General features: G+C 44.6%; 1 protein-coding gene across 1 annotated transcript in view; it reads left to right on the forward strand.

The window, feature by feature from the left end:
• DGKD (diacylglycerol kinase delta) overlaps window positions 1-19484 on the forward strand; it is a 327912-nt gene that overhangs the window by 32450 nt on the left and 275978 nt on the right. Inside the window, 1 exon segment of the mRNA XM_030217200.1 lies at window positions 7668-7778. Within this exon segment, the coding sequence (XP_030073060.1) occupies window positions 7686-7778 (93 nt within the window). The 5' untranslated portion in view covers window positions 7668-7685.

A 19484-nucleotide genomic window follows, 5' to 3' on the forward strand; every position in this document is an offset into this window, starting at 1 on the left:
TTTCAGATGTTTGCAAAATAAAACATAAGAGGGTAATTGACAAAAAGTGGAATCATATTCCAATATAGAACTGCTAAACAGAAAAAGGAGCTATTCAACATTCTTTTAAAACACATTTTTTACATGAAGGAAAACCCAATATGAGATGATCCTTTAAAAAGTAAGCTGTTCTTGCCTGATAAAATGTGTATTAGATTCATCAACGGCAGTGGAACTTCTCCATTAAGAATGTTAAAAACAAAACGAGATTTTGAATACTATCCGTGTTCTCACCAAGCAGCCTGTGGGGCTCATTTTCAAAGCACTAAGTGCTTTGAAAATACGCCTCCATGTAATTTTATAAACACTAATGAAACCTGATCAAACGTCTGTAGTTTAAAAATGAACCTGGCTGCGTATTTTGAAGCAATTGGATTTTCCTCAATATCCTTAATGAAATCCCTGCATAAACTGAGTTGCAATAATCCAGTTGAGTCAGGTGCACCATTCTCTGTTGTCTAAGCTTATAAAAAAACTTTTTCATAAAAATTATTTATCTGGGGGTTCCATAAATTGTCGATTCTAGGATCACACCCACAATTTTAGCTGTAGAATCAACTGAAAGGTATTGGTTATATCCTTTTGAAATGTTATTGGGTATGCTCTCCTGGTGGTTGCTAAATCATAATACTATATTCTGGGTAGTATTTAATTTTAATAACTGGGATTCTGCCAAGGTTTTAATTTTATCAATACAATTAGTAATCTTTTGGCAGGTCTGATCCAAATTAGTCAAAGATGGAACTAATTCAAAAATATCATCTTCAGTTTAGGATGAAGGTGAAAGGGAATAGGCTCAGAAGTAACCTGAGGAAATACTTCTTCATGGAAAGGGTGGTGAATTCGTGGAACGGTCTCCTGGTTGAAGTGTGGAAACGAAAACAGTATCTTAATTCAAGAGAACTTAGGACAAGTACATAGGCTCTCTAAGGAAGTGATAGGGAGAGTAGATGGCATGGATGGGCAGACTGACTAGGCCATATGGTCTTTGCCTACATTTTTCTATCTTTCTATGTTTACTTGCCACCAAGGTCAGATTAAGCAGCCTGTAGTTACCAGCCTCCTCTTCAGTTTTTGTGAAGAGGAACTAAATTTGCCTGTCTCCTTTCCTCTGGGACTGCTCACATCGCTAAATAACCTTTTTAAATGCTAAACTTCCTTAAGTTCTTTCATTACCCTCAGATGTATCCTATGTGACCTCATCACTCTGTCTATTTTTAGTTTAGCTAGCTCCTCAAAAACATAATGTTCTGAAAGTCATTCAAGGTTTACCTCACTTTCATTTCTATTTGTGTGTCTTTTTGGTAATTTTGCTCTCAGCTCCTCTCTGTGAACACCAAATAGGAAAATTTTCTTAATTCCCCTTTTTCCTCACTGGCTTTGGGTGAATCTATTAAATTCTGACACGTAAATAAAATATTCTTCCCTTCAAAGTTTCAAAATGCCACATCCTTCTGTCCCTAATCTCTTGCCTTCTTATTTCTCTCTGTTAGCTATTCTTTCTTCCATTTTTATCTTTAGTTTTTTGACTACTTTCCCAGCTTCTTTTTACTTTCCAGATATTTGTTATCTTCCTCTTTTTGCAACCCTGGTTGTTTATGATCACTAACCTTTTTCTTCATTACCTTTCCTTTGCTATATCTGATCGCAATGTGTATGTCGGCTGTTTCTTTAGAAAAACCATCATGGCTTCCTTCTCGTCTCGTATTTACTTTCTTAATAAAGATGTTCATTGCCTTTTCAATACCACCTTTTGGTTTTACCCACTGCTTTTCTACTTCTTGTAGATGTTCTTAATCAGCTAACAACTCCTTAAGATATTCTCCCAATTTGACAAAGTTATTTTTCCTGAAGTCTAGGACAGTGGTTATCAAACCTGACCTTGGCCACAAGCCAGTTGGGTTTCAAGATATCCCTAATGAATATGCACAGTGCTTAACAATGGGTACCTGAATTTCCCTATAAGTATATCCACATCAATATGTAAATCATATATAATTATTTTATATTTTAATACATTTTATTCATATCAACTATACAAAAAATACTAATATTTTAAAAGTTTTCTTTGGTCAACACTCTCACTCAAACACTTCCCATTCACTAACGTCATTCTCACGTTCACACTTGCACATCGTAATACTTTTTACAACGATCCAACTTCTTTAAACATATCATAAACAGATTTTTTGTGTAGTTGATACAAATAGGGTTATGCAATGAATGAGACTGTAAAGATTTAGCTGGCATTAAAATATGGCTTCAGAAAATATTCGTGAACTGATGACCGCCTGATGACAATTTGGTTTTATGAACAAGTGGTTTTGAATTAAGGACCTCATAATGATGATTACAATGCAGAGTTTGTATGAAATAATATGAAAGTACTCCAGAACTGAAATATATTGACAAAAAGGATTTGATATGGTTGTAGAAGAGGGAAGAGCAAAAATATATATATATGAACAGCTTGAAAGTGGAAATTGAACTGGTCCTTATAGTAGAAAGACATGAAAATAATTTGGAAGATTTCATGTTACTGATTGTGTTTGAAATCAGTAACAAAAGTGTATATATGATATGTGTAAAGAAGTTGGATCGTTGTCATTCTTACACCTCATAATACTTTTTACAAGTTAGTTAATGGGAGTGTTTGAGTGAGAGGGGAAGATGCACTAAAAAATCGTTAAAGCCCTTAATTGGTAAGGAACGGGCATGCATCAAGGAAAAGGAATGCAAATGAGCTGCTCGTTGTAGCACACTTGCATTCTGTATTCCATCGGAAACCAGTTGGCCGGTCGAGCATGCGCAGAGCAGCCAAGCATTATTCTGGCTGCTCTGCGCATGCCAAGGACGTCCTTCACTATAAAAAAAAAAACGACTCTTAACGAGCAGCCAAGGATGTCCTTCACTAACTTCCTGGGAATCCCTTTGGCCGAGCAGCGAGAAGCAGGAGAGACGTCCAAAAAGTTTTGATTTGTGTTCTTATACGTCCTGATCCTGGGGGGGGGGGGAGGGGGGCGCAAGCTGAAACTGCTTAAGCATCGCTTGCCTTTTTGCTAGGCTGAAAGAAAATAAAAAGCAGCTTTTCTGGGCTGGAAGGTTCACGTGAGAAAGAGACAGACATGGCAGCGTCCAATACCTCCAGCTTTTCAGGCTGCTCCGTATCGTCAGGTTAGTTTTTATTCTCTTGCCTCTGAACTATAGATTAGCTTGTAGCCTGTAAAAAGAACGTCTTTTTAGAGGGGGTTTTTTTTTTTTGAGGGAAGGACGTCTTTGACGACATTATATTCTTCCGATTTGCCCCAACGAGAGGTGTAGAGACCTCCCGTTAGGTTTTTCATGGTAAGGGGATTGGAAAACCATAGTGCAGCTCATTATAATAGCCTTTGGATCATCTGCATTCCGTTTTCGTTAGCTGCTACCGTGATCGGAAAATAGCTCGGAGAAGCCTTTAGTGCATGCCATGGTTTACTACTTGCTCGTTAATGGCTCGTTAAGTTTAGTGCATCTGACCCAGAGTGTTGATAAAAGAAAACATTTAAAATATTAGTATTTTTGTATAGTTTATAAATAAAATGTATTAAAATATAAAATAATTATGTGTGATCTATATAATGAATATGCACGAGAGAGATTTGCATATAATAGAGGTCTGTATATTGCACCAGTGTAAATAGATATTCCATTCCTTCTTTTCAGATTAACCTACTGTGCCATACACAGATTTTCAGCGGCATTATCTGGATAATGCCATTGAATATTTAGTCATTATGAGGCAGATGCACTAAACGTTTTTCATCGTTAAATGAGCCCTCAGGGAAGAATTTCCTATCCTTTCCATGCACTTAAGCCTATTTTCCGACGACAGTAGCAGCTAACGAAAACGGAATGGAGATGAGCAATTAGTGTGAAAACCCCATTGAAACGACATGCACTAACCTTTTCCGATTGCCTTTACGCAGGAAAAAGGCAGGAAAACTAACGAGAGGTCTGGACCTCTCGTTAGGACAGCTCTGTGCCAGGAAAAAGTGTTAATTGAAAAAATAAACAAACTTTGAGCCAATCCCAGCGCATTAGCAGAGCTAAAAGCGCTGTGATTGGTCCAAAGGACCTCAGAAAACACATAAAAAATAAAAATAAAAAAAGGATCGGGAGGGGGCAAGGGCGCTCATCAGGAGCGTCCTGTACGGACGGCCTTGCCCCCCCCCCCCCGCTGCTCCCCACTTTCCGCCGCTCCCCCCACCCCGAAAAAGCAAACTTCTAGAAGCCCCTGCCCCCCTCCCTTCCTCAGTACTCTCTGTCACCTGTGCTCCGCCTCCCGACATCCTCCGTCCGTGCCCCGCCCCCTTTTGGGGTCGTCGCCGCCATTCCCCTCCTCCATCGGGCCCCCCTTCCTCTTACCGGGCCCGTGCAGCGCCTCTCTCCTCTGTCCGAAGGCGCTGCACGGGCAAGAAGAACGCTGAATCAGCTGATGCCTGCCTTCGCGATGGGCGTCTTTCTCCTCCTGGGCCCGCCCCTGTCTGACGTCAGTAACCTACGTAGGTTACTGACGTCAGACAGGGGCGGGCCCAGGAGGAGAAAGACGCTCTATCGAAGCTAGGCGAAGGCAGGCATCAGCTGATTCAGCATGTGTGACTTTTTTTTTTGGTGCATTTTTCGTTATTTTAAAATCGTTAGGGACTTTAACGATTTAGATTTTTTTACGTTTGGTTGCTGCATCTGCCTCTATATGAGACCTTCTTGGCATCATCTCCAGTGCATTGAGATCCCAGAGGAATGGTTCAGATAGTAGGGAAACCCATTTTGTGTGGGAGACATCCTTGAGTGGAGGACATAAAATCCCTGACATCAAGTACCTGGGATTTGACAAGCACTGAATTAGAACAGAACAGACTGTTATGGCATGAGATTCAAAAGTGGTAATTTGGGTGTGGTATTAGAAAATATTTCTTTCTAAAAATGGAGAGTGCAAGCTGGTGGAGATTTGCAGTCATAAGAAAAATGCCTGTTAGCCACTGATGTCAATTTAAGAAACTGCCTAAACCAACTGAATACCAGCCAGTTGGCAAGGTGACATTTGTGCAGTTCTTCTTTACTCGGAGCCCAATCAGAGCCTACTATTCCCCTAATACCTATGTTCTTCTTCTCGCCTCGTTTCCCCTTTGCTTCCACCCTCAATTGTCACTTTCTCTTTGTTCCTTCTCTTTTTTTCTTTCTTTCTTTCATGTTGCTCTGTCTTCTGTTCAGAGGTGACTGTGAGGAAGTGTAGTGGGGACAGATAGGAAGCGCTTTGTCACATCCTTTGCTCGTTGCTTATGAGCACTTGTACTGCTAACCAACAAACTGTGAAAGTGAAGCTTTTCTGTACTGTTCCCATGGTTTGTACCAAGTCACTTACCAGCCATCAATTTCCAGTTGCCATGGGCCCATGTCTCTCTATACAACAGTTCAAGGGAAACCTGAGGACTCAAAATATAGAGATTATCATATGTTCCCACACAAAGATATCCCTGAGAATTTCTTGGATGTTTAATATAGAGAGCTCCATGAAAAGTCTAGGATGTCTATACAGAGAGCTTATTTTATCATACATAACACATAACACTTGAGAACCACGCGAAAAACACAACAAGAAGATGTTCCACTCAATGTGGAAACTAAAAAGAGTAAGACCTTTCTTCCCAAGTCTGTTTTCCGCAATTTGGTACAATCAGTGGTGCTCAGTCATCTAGATTACTGTAACGCACTCTACACAGGCTGCAAAGAGCAGATAATCAAGAAACTTCAGACAGCCCAGAACACCACAGCAAGACTCATATTCGGCAAAGCAAAATATGAAAGTGCTAAGCCCCTACGAGAAAAATTACACTGGCTCCCACTTAAAGAACGCATCACGTTCAAAATCTGCTCCCTAGTTCACAAAATCATTCACGGAGAAACACCAGCCTACATGTCAGACCTGATAGACTTACCACCCAGGAATGCCAAAAGATCATCCTGCAAATTCCTTGATCTGCACTTCCCTAACTGCAAAGGTCTAAAATACAAATTAATGTACGCGTCAAACTTTACCTACTTGAGCACACAGTTATGGAACACACTGCCGCGCAACTTAAAAATGATCTACGAACTAACAAACTTTCGCAAACTACTGAAGACCCATCTCTTTAACAAGGCATACTACAAAGACCAACCAATGTGAATATACACAACCCCCCCCCCCCCCCCCACATATATTCAGAACTATCTAACAATATCTGCTTGTTTATTCAAATATTATGTTTTATCATTATCTTGTTGCCCAAGATCTTTCTGTAACACTAAATGTCTATTTTCTAATATATTTCCATCACTCATGATGTATTGTAAGCCACATTGAGCCTGCAAAGAGGTGGGAAAATGTGGGATACAAATGCAATAAATAAATAAAAATAAATCATGTGGGGTACACTGAGAAAAGCCTGGAGCTCATAGTACAGAGAGTTGCTTCTGTCCCCTCTTCAGCGACCTTTGAAGGAAACATGGAGCTTGAAAGTATGGACTGCTCCTTGTGTTTCCACACAGGTGTCCATAAAGAGAACTCTGTCTATCCCAATTGCACTTATTGCCTGCTTATCATAGTCCTACTAAGCAGCTTACAATGAAACATAAATAATAGACAAACATCCTTTTAAACAATACAATATGTTATCAGCTAAATAAAACATAAAAACAAAACATAGCGCAGATCAAAGTACTTTAAGTGTGCATATAAAATAAATAGCTTACTGATCCAAAGTTATGTTTCCTATGTTGATACCTTCATCAGGTTCATCTGCAGAGCTAATGCATAAGAGTGAGTTAGTGTATGTGTGTCTTGGAGGGTTTAATGAAATTCTTTTTTTCCAAAAAAGTGGAGCTATGTGTTAGGATTCTTTGAATGTAAATACAATGTATCCATGCTTGTAAAGAGAGGAACTGTGTGATTTGTGGATGGTATGTAGAGATATAAATATATTTCCTGCGTAGCCATGGCTTTTATTTTGATTTGGGAATTACTGGTTTTGGCTTTGCAGCTATGGGAAATGGATAAGAGCCAAGCATACTGAGTCAGCCAAGGTCAGGGCTCAGTACAGAATCTGTGCTAGTCCAGCCCCTTCTCCAGCACAGCTTGTGGGAGAAAAGACTAATCTGGCTGCTTCTGCTACCCTCCATGTGTTAAAGGCAAAGGACTTAATGAGCTGTCAACAGAGGGCGCTCCATTTTAAGGATCTGGAGCACTAGAGCCTACTGGGCAAGACATACTCATCTGAAACATCTGTCTCTGTATGGTAGTAATTGAGCATACAGCTAAATGTGGGCAGTGAAGCACAAGGACTGCTCGTTTTAAAAAGAAATGGCTAAGTATCGATCTCTTGGAAATGTGTGTTTGTCTTCTTCACCGCTCTTAATATGGGGCATATGGTGTGTGAATTTTAAGGAGCACTTTAACTGGCATGTTGGTATTTGTTTGGGGCAGTTGTTTTGGGGATATTTATGGAGAAAGGTTCTGTGCTTGGGGGGGTGCAGTTGGGGGTGAGTTTTACATGTGTCTATAGAAGTAGTGTGTTAGAAGCCAGGCCTTAGACTTTGTTTTTTGTTTGCAGACTATCCTGAAGGAGGGGATGCTGATGAAACAAACTAGTTCTTTTCAGCGCTGGAAAAGGCGGTACTTTAAACTGCGTGGACGCACCCTCTACTATGCAAAGACTGCCAAGGTGAGAAATTGAGAGGCAATGGGGGGACGATCTTGTTGGGCAGACTGGCTGGATCGTACAGGTCTTTATCTGCTGTCATCTACTATGTTATATGTTACTATGACCTTTACTATGGAAAATCCCTTAAACCAGCCATTCCCAGCCCAGTCCTTGGGCACACGTCCCATTAGGTTTTCAGGATATCCATAATGAATATGCATGAAAGAGATTTGCATACACCTCAATTGCATACAAATCTAACTTATGAATATTCATTGTGGATATCCTGAAAACCCCATGGGACTAGGTGTGCCCTGATGACTGGGTTGGAAATGGCTTCCTTAAACTAAGGCTGCATGTGTGTCTGAAACTTTGAGGTACAATATTTTCTGTGTATAGACTGCCAAGGTCTAAAGGAGGAAAACATCTATGTGAAATACTGTGGACTTAAGGACCAGGTTCATAGCTGTTCAGATATGGTCTTTTCAGTGTTCCTTTAGCTTCTGTTGTATTGTTATGGAACCATTATCCAGAGCAGAGATGCATTGGTTTGAGATGCACATATTGACTGAGACAAGACCTTGAATGAAAAGAAGATGTAAATGCAATAAAAGAGCAAAGACAAAGTGCTGTTAAAGGCTGGTTTTCTACAGATGGAGTAGAGGTAACAAAAGGTGGGGGATTATTTAAATAAGAACAGCAGTGGAAAAAAACTGATAGGAATGAGAATGGAAGGACAAAGTAGAATTCTTGTGAGGAGTAAGCAGTTGGATGAAGGGTGGTGATGAAACTCTGAAGCAGTGGCGTAGCCAGACAGCCAATTTTGGGTGGGCCTGAGCCCAAATTGGATGGGCACAACATTTTTTCTGCCCCTGCCCTACTCCCATATTTCACCCCTCTCCCAGCACCTCACAACTCAAAATATAAATTCTTTAGCTCAAGAGGATTCCCAAGCTCTATCAGCAGAAGACTTCCTCTGAAGGTGGCCAAAATTCCATTTTACCAAGTTTGGCGGGCAGCAGCAACATCCCTGAGCCATTGATGTTGGCAAAATATGCATGCACAGTTGTCAGTGACTCAAGGATGGGGAAGGAGGAGGAAGAGAGATAAAGGCTGGACCAAGGGTGCAAGGAAGGGAGCTAGTGAGAGTGATGTGGACAGTGGGAGAGAAGAAGGAGGGAAGAGAGGTTGGACATGGGGATGGAGTAGGGGAGGGGGAGAGCTTTGTAGAAGGGAGTTCTGGTTGCCTTTGGAGGAGGTCCTCAGCTAGCCATGCTTGGAGATCCCCACTAGCTATAGCAAGGGTCAGAGCTGGTGTTAGACGTGCTGGGGTTCAGGTCAGAAAATAAAGGAAGGGGCCCTCCCGATCCCTGCCTCCCCTCCGATCTCCCCACTTGCCATTACTATCGTACCAACAGACCCTAACCAAATACAAAACAAGGGATCACAAAAATAGAACTGGGAACCCCAAGAAGTTAAACTTGGAATGTACTGAAACACTAGAGAAACAAAAACAGCTATGCAGTGTGCACATATCCCAAAGCTAACATATTCCATTTAATAGATTCAAAATAAAATACTTTTTTGTACCTTTGTTGTCTGGACATTTTACTGTTCCATCCTGCTGGTTCCAGTTTCCTCTTTTCTTGTCTTTTTGCTAATTCTCCTTCAACTGCTTGCTGTCCATTTGTCTTTTCTCTTCTGTCCTGTCTTATTCCATTCCTTCACTACACCTACCTTTGACACATTGATATTTCTTTTTTAGCTCTTTCCTCGCTGTTCACTCAAATTTCACCCTCGTCCTCATCCTTCTCCTTTTTAGTTTTCAGCTATCAAATTCCATTTCCTTCTCTCACCCACTAGCTGCCCCATTCCTCTTCTCAGTCCTTCCCCCAGCCTTCCATTTCCTTTCATCTTTAATCAACTCTCCATTATCATATTTCTGCCCCCCCCCCCAATCACTATCCTCCTCTCATTTGTTTCCTTCCCACCTCCCCTTTGGCCTCTCCCAAATAGTTCCACCATTTGCAGCATCTTCCTCCCTCCAACCTTCTAGCCCAGCGCGCCTGCTCCCTTTCTCCCCTCCCTACCCTTGTAGCCTAATATCTCCCTGTCCCTTCCACACACACACACCCCAGTATCTTCCAGCCCCCCTTCCCTGTGGTCCAGCATTTCTTCCTCTCTCTCTTCCCTCCCTCCAATTGTCCAGCATTTCTCCCTCACTCCCTTCTGTCCCTGGATCCACAATCTCCCTCTTTTTCTCTTTCCCCTCTTGTGTATATCTATCCCTCCCTCTCATCCATCCCCATGTACAACCTCTCTTCCCTCCTTCTTCTCTCCCACTGCCCACATCACTCTCACTATCTCCCTTCCTTGCACCCTGGGCCCAACATCTATCTCTTCCGCTTCCTTCCCCTTATAGCATCCCTCCCATCCCCATACAGCATCTCTCTCTGTCTCCCTCCCTCCCACTTCCATGTTCAACATTTCCCCTTTTCTCTTGCTGTGCATCTGTCCCTCCCTTCTCCTCCACATCCAGCATTTCTCCCTCTCTCTCCCCATGCATCTCCCCCCACCAACATTTCCCACCTCCCTCTCTCACCTCTACCTAGCATTACCCCATCACCCCAACAGTGCTCCTGTCTCTCCCTGGCTCCCTGCCACCAGCCAGCATGCTGCCTCGGTCTTCCCCGCTGGCGCTGCCTCAGTCCCTGCTCCCTGCCATTCATTCTCATAGGCAGCTCCGCTCCTGCTCCCTTTTTCTCCGGCTCTCTCTGATGCACTTCCTGTTTAACAGGAAGTGCATCAGAGAGAGCCGGAGGAGTGGACGCGGCAAAGGGGAGTGGGAGCAAAGCTGCCTGTGAGAATGAATGGCAGCGCTGACGGTGACGGGTACGGGTGAAGACAAGAATGCTACAGTGAAGGACCGAGGCAGCGCCGGCGGGGAAGACACGATTAAGCCTAGGGCAGGCAAATTGCGAGGGGATGTTGGGTGGGCGGGTCTGGAGGGAAAGTGGCTGGGCGCGGGCCCGTCCAGGCCCGCCCGTGGTACGCCCCTGCTCTGAAGTGAGACTGACTAGCTGGGAAAACTGGTATCACAATTTGTACATGCTGTGTTTGAGGAAGTCAACCAGCAACAGAGGTGCCATGAAAAGATGGCCTGGTAAATAAGTTGCAGCATCCCATATGAACTGCAGGGAACCAAGAGAAGAAGATGGACTTCAGGGATGCAAAGTGAGTGAAAAGCAATGGAGAGAGTGATTTTATTTATTTCTTAAAATTATTTTCTTAGTTATGCCCGACTATTCTGCACAAATGGGTGTTATCCCTTTCTACCAGCAGGTGGAGTAGGATAAAACTGAATTCTGTCAGTGACATCACCAGCATAAGCTGAGGTGCTCCCTGGGACATTCAAGTATTTTTCTCTACCTTCAGCAGGTGGTGGGTTGTGCTGATGATGCTCCTGTCACTGGCCTAGTTCCCAACTCTGCTGGCTATGGTCGCACAGCATGGTCAAGCTTAACGGTCACTCCCAGGCCACAGTCTCGTGACTGTACCTGGTTGAGCTCAGAGCTTGGCTCCGCTTCCCCAGTAGCAACTTCTTAGTGCCACTGTGTGAGGCTTTGGCTCGATCCTGCGGGGCCTTGCCCAAGGGGTGTGTGTTCATATCCCCCCACCCTTCTTGACTGTTCCCCCTGTTTGGGTGTACTTCCCATAGGCTCTCCCTGTAGCTCCCGGGCTTTTCAGATGTGCTCGCTTTGGCAGCACATGTAAAATAAATAATTAAAAATCAATTAATCAATCAGTTGTCTGGCTAGCTTTATGCTCTTTGTCGGGGCTAATGCTAGTGTAAAGAACTAAGTAGGGAATTTCCCTCTAGCCACACCCAGAGAGAGCTAGGGATGACGGAGATGCTGGAGCCCCGGGCCATGGTAGGCCAAGGCAATCAGGCATGTCTGTGCGCTTATGCAGAGCCAGCAGCTGAGCAGGGCTAATGGATTGTTTTCATAGTGTGTAAATGTGGACTTATTCAGTCTGTCTGTCTTTTCTCTCAGTGAGCATTTTATATGTGCTGTTCCCCTCCCCACTTTAGCTCGAATGGATACATCCCTCTCACAGTGTTCCTGCCAAGGCAAATTGGCAGTTAGAATCCTCTCTCTCTCTCTCTCTCTCTCTCTCTCTCTCTCTCTCTCTCTCTCTCTGTCTCAGACTGGGAGAATAAATTCCTGGTCATGTGATGGGCTTTTTCATTCCTGCCCACCCGGGTCCCTCTGCAGGGGGGGGGGTCCCTAGGGGCCACAGTGATTTTCTGGGACCTAATCTGAGCCCTAACCCTCATTCTCATCCTCTTGGCGAGGGGATCGGCAGGGACCCCATTTTGGGGTTTCAGCACCGTAAAATGGATCCAGGTTCTTCGGAGGGAGGAGGATTTGGAAGTCCTCTTGGGCTTCCAGTTCCAAGGACCCTTCCTGTTTGGTAGTCTGGAAGAGTGGTTGAATGGGTTCTGACTCTCTTGACATGAGGAGCTGTCTCTATTATCCGATGTTGCAGTGGCCTTGGTTATGCTTAAGCCTCCTGCAAGGGACCCCTCGGTGCCCCAAAGCCTTTCCGCTCCATAAGGCCTTCATCTGTATGATGTACCCTAGGATTGTACCACTATCCCACCTTAGTGTTAGCGCATCAGAAGCCCTGATCCTGCAGAACAATTCGTAGGCAGTTGGTTCCTCCCCTCTTTTGGCTCCAGCTGATGTCTGACAGCGAGCTTGGGTCAGCAATGGCTGAAGGGCAGTTAGAGAAGCTGGACAATGTACTCCGCTCTGGAAAGAGTGTCTGGGAAAAGCTGGCACAGTAGTAAATCATCTTGCTGTCATCTCTGTATTATACTTTGAAGCAAAGGGGTCACAAGGAGGTTTGGGAATTTAGGTGTTCTCTAATGTTATAGTGTCGTATGCATAAGAGCTGCAATCACCTCCAAGTCTTTTTGACAACTGTCTGTAAGAAGGAAAGTTGCAGGCTTCTCTGAGCTGGAGCCCTGAATCTTGCTGGACCAATCAGGAACATGTAGGTACATGGCAAGATGGAGATACAATGTAGCCAGGTGATGAGAGGCGCAACTCAGGCAGGATAGTTGCTTGTACCATAACCAGTCAGAACTGGTACAGATATATGGTTGCAGCCAAGGTTATCTGAGATATACAGTATATAGCTGAGAAAATCTCGCTCCCCCATGGTCACACCAGAGAACAATGAACAAAGATTTGCATTCAGTGTCTTCTATAACAACCTGTCCTTGGCAAAGCACACAGCATCCAAGATGCAGTGCTTTAAGAAATCATGAAGAAACCATGACAGTCTGGTTCAGGTGATAGCCCTACAAAACCCCATTCCATTGCTGCTTTAGCTTGCACAACCTTTATAATAGGGCATCAGATTAGGGGTCCCCTAGGCCCTCCTTCTTCTTATCCCTATAAAACAAAGCACAAGGTAACCTGGGTCTCATGTCATATAAATTTAATCAACCTATTCTGAATCCCAGCTAAAAATGCTCTAGGCAACTGACAGGAAGGACCTGAAATTAGCTCATCAAACGAGGTAATATTTCATCTTCAGTGTGGCTATCCTGCCAAACAAAACAAAGATAGTGTGTCCCAATGTTCCAAGTTTGCTTGAATGTCCTAAACTAATTGTGGGTAATTTGCCTGAAAAAATTCTGAATACTGGTGGTCAGATTAATTCCCATGTACCTAATACTTCTAGCCACCCACCTAATGGGAAAGGAAGAGATGAGGTTTTCTAGTAACTGTGAAGGTAAATTAAAAGCCAAATCTTCCATTTTGGACATATTGAGACCGATATTCAAAGCGATTTGGCTCCTGCCTGCTTAAATAGCTTCCCACCGCCTAACCAGGGATATTGAGCTGCACTTAACCGGACAGTGCTGCTGAATATCCCCTGAGACCGCCCAATCAAAAAGTGGGCTGGTCAGAGGCAGCGCTGAGAGTGGCACTGGGAAGGAGCCCCAGGTTATGTGGGTGCCAGCAATATTCAGTGTGGTACAGCTTTAGAGCTGTCCTAAATAAGGCCGCTTAGCTATGCGGGTGCCGGCAGTGAATATCGGGCTGACACCCGCATAATTTTTCTTCATTGTTTAAAAAAAAAAAAAAAAAAAGCTCCCGAGGCCCCTCCCATCCCAGTGTCCCCTCTTTCATTCCTTCCCTCCCCCCCACTGCACATTAAAACCCTCCCCCCACAAGACCCTCCACCCCGCCTTCCCCCAACGGTGAAGGTAACCCGTCCCCCCCCTCCCGAGCTTACCTACATCTCTGGTGGTCCAGCGGGGTCTTTGAGGGTAGGAGTGCAGCTCCCTCGCTCCTGCCCTTGTTGCAACTTGGGAAAATGGCTGCTGTGACCAAGAGGCAGACATTTTCCTGAAGTGCCGCAAGGGGCAGGAGTGAGGGAGCTGCGCTCCTGCCCCCAACATCCCCGTTGGACCACCAAGGACATAGGCGCTCGGTATAAGAGGCTTGGGGAGGCTAAGCCTCCCCAGCCGCAAGCCCCAAGCATCTCTCTCTCTCTCAGTCATCTATCATACCTCGTGGTGTTAGAGCAGCAGTGAAAAGCATTGCAGGCTGCTGGGCTCCGTGCTTTGTTTTGCCTTCTCTCGCTCTCTCAGCTCTGGCCTGCCTTCATTTCCTGTTTACGCAAGGGCGGGCCAGAGCTGAGAGAGAGAAGGCAAACAACTAAAGCACGTAGCCCAGCAGCCTGCAATGCTTTTCACTGCTGCTCTAACACCACGAGGTATGATAGATGACGTTTAAAATTTGGAGGAAGCCTGGAACTCGAAGGGAGCGAGGGAGGGGGGACCCTGGAACTGTCTGGGAGGGAGGGGGAGGGGGACCCTGGAACTGTCTGTGATGGAGGGAGGGGGGGACCCTGGAACTGTCTGGGAGGGAGGGGGGAGGGGGACCCTGGAACTGTCTGTGATGGAGGGAGGGGGGACCCTGGAACTGTCTGTGAGGGAGGAGGGAGGGGGACCCTGGAACTGTCTGTGATGGAGGGAGGGGGGGGACCCTGGAACTGTCTGTGAGGAAGGGAAGGGGGACCCTGGACCTGTTGGGGAGGGAGGAGGGACCCTGGAACTGTCTGTGAGGGAGGGAGGGAGGGGGACCCTGGAACTGTCTGTGATGAGTCTGACTTCTTGAGGTAACTTTCCAGTTCAGTATTTTGCCTTCATATCTGTTGTGTCATGTTTTTTTCATGTGTGATCAAGATGCAGTATTCTGCTAGAGTGTAGTATTTGCAGCCCTTTTTGTTTTGTTTTTGTTTTGTTTCACTAGGTTGTGTACTGGTGTTTTAGAGCCAGGTGTAATTATAGTGCTGCCTTTCCACGCATAAGGTTGTAGCTTGTCCTGTCCTTGGAATTAGTGCTGTTATGGTTTGGTAAGGTTATGAGTGTGTTTTTGCACAAGTTTGTGTATAGTGTTTTGCAGTGGAGAGATTGTGTGTTGGCCTTACTGAGGTGGCACCAAAACATCAGAAAGGGTGTAGAGCCTAAATCATGACACACTACCTCTTGAAGGATCTACATATGGTCGTTAAAAGGAGCTCATTGTGAATACTAGCCACCCTAAAAGGGTGTTTTTTGGCTCTACACGTATCATGATATTATGTTCCCTTGTTTCATATTGTTGACGGTCTGCATTTTCTGTATGGTGGTATATTGGTGTATTAGGTCTGTCCAGTGTAATATTTATGGTACAGTAAGGTTATGAGTGTGTTTTTGCACAAAGTTGTGCATAGTGTTTTGCAGTTGAGCAATTGTGGTAAGTATATGCTTTGAGCAACCACTTTATTCTTTGACATATGATACATATGTCTAAATTTAATAAAAGGTATTAATTGTGATTATTTTATTTTTACTTATTTTTTTTTCTGTGTGTTGTCAGACAATTATGGATGTAAACCCCGCCCCCTTTAGCCTCCCCAGACAATTAGGCCACCGACCGCCTATGACCAAGGATGTAGGTAAGCCCTGGGAGGGGCTTACCTTCACCGTTGGGGGGGGGGTTGGCGGGAGGTGGAGGGTCACATGGGGGAGGAGGAGGGAGGGAATGAAAGAGGGGACATTCGGAGGGAGGTTGTTTGGGGACTTTATTTCTTTAAAAAACAAACAAACAAAAAAAAGCTATGCAGGCTGGAGCGGCCCGATATTAGCAGCCTGCCCGCCCCAAATTATCCCCCGATATTCAGTACCGGTGCCTGGACATGAAAAAATAACTGAGACTAGAGTAGTTATCCACGAGTCTATGGTACAGCATTGCTTAGAAAACAATGATTGGCATGGGAGAGTTGTCGGAAGTAAACCTTTTCTACAACCTCATCATAAAATGTTTTGTCTAAAATAAGCAAAAGAAATCTTTGGTAAACCTGAAACCTTGTGAACAAAGTGCTTTGCACTGATGAAATGAAAACAAAATTGTTTATAAACAACCGCACAAGAAATATTTGGAGAAACAAAGGGAGACGTGTATGAAGAAAATAACACCTTGTCAATCATTAAGCATGGGGGTCGATCTATTATGCTTTGGGATGATGTGAAAGCCAGTGGCACAGGAAGTATTGTATAGATGAATGGAAGAATGGATTTAGTTAAATATCATCATGTCCTAGAACAGTGATGGCGAACCTTTCAGAGACCGAATGCCCAAACAGCAACCCAAAATCTAATTATTTATCGCGAAGTGCGTACTCATTATGGGCGGGGTCACTACATATGACTCCACCCCTATGATAGCCACACCCCTTACACCAGCCATGGCGCATATAAACAGACATCATTGAAAATATTATACTAGTATAGGAGAAAAAAATAACATGATTTTCTTTCATTATAAATCATTTCTGTAAGTTGTTACAGCTCCAGTATACCCAGTACAAAATAAGACAGCAGATGTAAATTCTCAAATTGGACATATTCCAAACACTAAAATGAAAATAAAATGATTTTTTCTACCTTTGTTGTCTGGTGATTTTGTTTTTCTATCCATATTGGTCCTAGTCGCTGATTCTGCTGCTTTCTATCTGTTCTCTTAACTCCGTTTCCAGGGCTTCCTTTCCATTTATTTCTTTACTTTCCTCCTTTCTTCTTCATTTCTTGCCTCCATTTATTTCTGTACTTTCCTCCTTTCTTCATTTCTTGCCCTCCAACCATGTCCAGCAACCCTCCTCTCCCCTCCAGCCACAAATGTCCAGCCACCCTCCTCTCCAGCCACCCATGTCCAGCCACCCTCCTCTATCCCCCTGCCCTCCCTCCCACCCAGCACCCAGCTTCAGGCCGCCAGCCCTCCCACCCAGCACTAGGCCTCCCTCCCTCCCACCCACTCAGCACCCAGCAGCACCCAGCATCAGGCCTCCCTCCCTCCCTCCCAACCACCAACCCACCCAGCATCAGGCCTCCCTCCCAACCACCCAGCATCAAGCCTCCCTCCCTCCCACCACCCAGCGGCACCCAACACCAGGCCTCTCTCCCTCCCTCTCACCCTCCCAGCACTAATCATTAGGCCTCCCACCCACCCAGCAGCACCCAGCATCAGGCCTCCCTCCCACCCAGCAGCACCCAGCGTCAGGCCTACCTCTCTCCCACCCAGCACCAGGCCGACCTCCCTCCCTCCCACCAAGCACCACGCCGCTTACCCTCGCTCCCTCCCTCTTCCAAACAAGCATCAGCCCGCCCGTCCTCCCTCCCTCCCAGCACCACCCCTCGGTACGTTTTTTTCAATTTCAGAGGAGGAGGGTGGTGCTGGGAGGGAGGGAGGACGGGCGGGCTGATGCTTGTTTGGAAGAGGGAGGGAGCGAGGGCAAGCGGCGTGGTGCTTGGTGGGAGGGAGGGAGGCCGGCCTGGTACTCGGAGGGAGGGAGGGAGAGTGGGCGGAGCGGACCAATGACTGGTGAGCGTGCCAAGGGAGAGGGCTCTGCGTGCCCTCTCTGGCACGCTTGCCATAGGTTCGCCATCACCGTCCTAGAAGCTAATGCTCAGTCAATGAAAAAATTAAAGCTGAAAATAATTGTTGGATATTTCAGCAAGATATTATATCTCAGAATTAACAGTGAAGTACTTGCAGGGAAAAAATATGGTGGGTTTGTAATGTTCTTCACAGTCCCTAGACTAAAATATTCTTGAAAATCCATGGGAAGATCTTAAACATGAGGTGTATTCAATGAGACCTAAAAATATTTCTGAAGTAGAAGAGTTCTGCAGGATGGAGTGGGAAAAATTCCAAAAGCAAGAATTGAAAGACTCCAGGGGGAAGTTATCAACGTGGTATACTGTTAAGACAGCTTGAAGTGTCTTTATGCAAATGCTAGGAGCCTAAGACATAAGATAGTAGAATTGGAATATATTGCACTGAATGAAGAAATAGACATAATAGGCATCTCTGAGTCCTGGTGGAAGGAGGATAACATGTGGGACAATGTCATACCGGGGTACAAATTATATCGTAGTGATAGGGTGGACCGGATTGGGGGAGGAGTAGCATTGTACGTTAACGAGAGGCTTGAATCAAATAGATTGAAAATTCTGCAGGAAACAAAAAACCTCTTGGAATCATTGTGGATCGAAATTCCATGTGTAAAGGGGAAAAGGACGGTGATAGGGGATGTACTACCGTCTGCCCGACCAAGATGAGTAGAGAGACGCAGTCATGTTAAAGGAAATTAGTGAGGCAAATAAATTAGGCAATGCAATAATAATAGGTGATTTTAATTACCCCAATATAGACTGGGTTAATGTAACATCAGGGCACGCTAGGGAGGTAAACTTCCTTGAGGACAGCTTTATGGAGCAGCTGGTACAGTAGCAGATGAGAGAAGGAAAAATTCTAGACTTAGTCATTTGTGGAGCGCATGATCTGGTATGGGATGTAGCAGTCCGGGGGCCGCTTGACAACAGTGATCATAACATGATCGCCTTTGAAATTTGCTTTCAAAAAGGTAAACATAGGAAGTCAAATATGTTAGTGTTTAACTTTAAAAAAGGAAGCTATGATAAAATGAGAAAAACGGTAAAAAAAAAACTTAGAGGAGCGACTGAGAGGGTAAGAAACCTACAACAGGCGTGGATGCTGTTCAAAAACACCGTCCTGGAGGCCCAGGCCAAACACATTCCACGTATCAGAAAAGGAGGACAAAAAACCAAACGACAGCCGGCGTGGTTAAAAAGTGAGTTAAAGGAGGCTATTGGAGATAAAAAGGAATCCTTCAGAAAATGGAAGAAGGAACCGAATGAGGAAAATAAGAAGCGGCATAAGGAATGTCAAGGCAGATGCAAAGTGCTGATAAGAAAGGCAAAGAGGGATTTTGAAAGAAAGATAGTGTTAGAGGTGAAAACTGATAGTAAAATTTTTTTTAGATACATTAAAAGCAGGAAACCGGCAAAAGAATTGGTTGGCCCGCTGGATGACCGGGGTGTAAAAGGGGTGATCAAGGAAGACAAAGAAATAGCAGAAAAACTAAATGAGTTCTTTGCTTCGGTCTTCACAGAGGAAGATTTGGGTGGGATACCGGTGCCGGACAGGGTATTCGTAGCTGAAGAGTCGGAAAAACTTATTGAAATATCTGTAAATCTGGAAGACGTAATGGAACAGTTCTGCAAACTGAAGAGTAGCAAATCTCCTGGACCGGATGGTATTCACCCTAGGGTACTGATAGAACTAAAAAATGAGCTGG

This window comes from Microcaecilia unicolor, chromosome 10, assembly GCF_901765095.1.
Source record: "Microcaecilia unicolor chromosome 10, aMicUni1.1, whole genome shotgun sequence".
Lineage (NCBI taxonomy): Eukaryota > Metazoa > Chordata > Amphibia > Gymnophiona > Siphonopidae > Microcaecilia > Microcaecilia unicolor.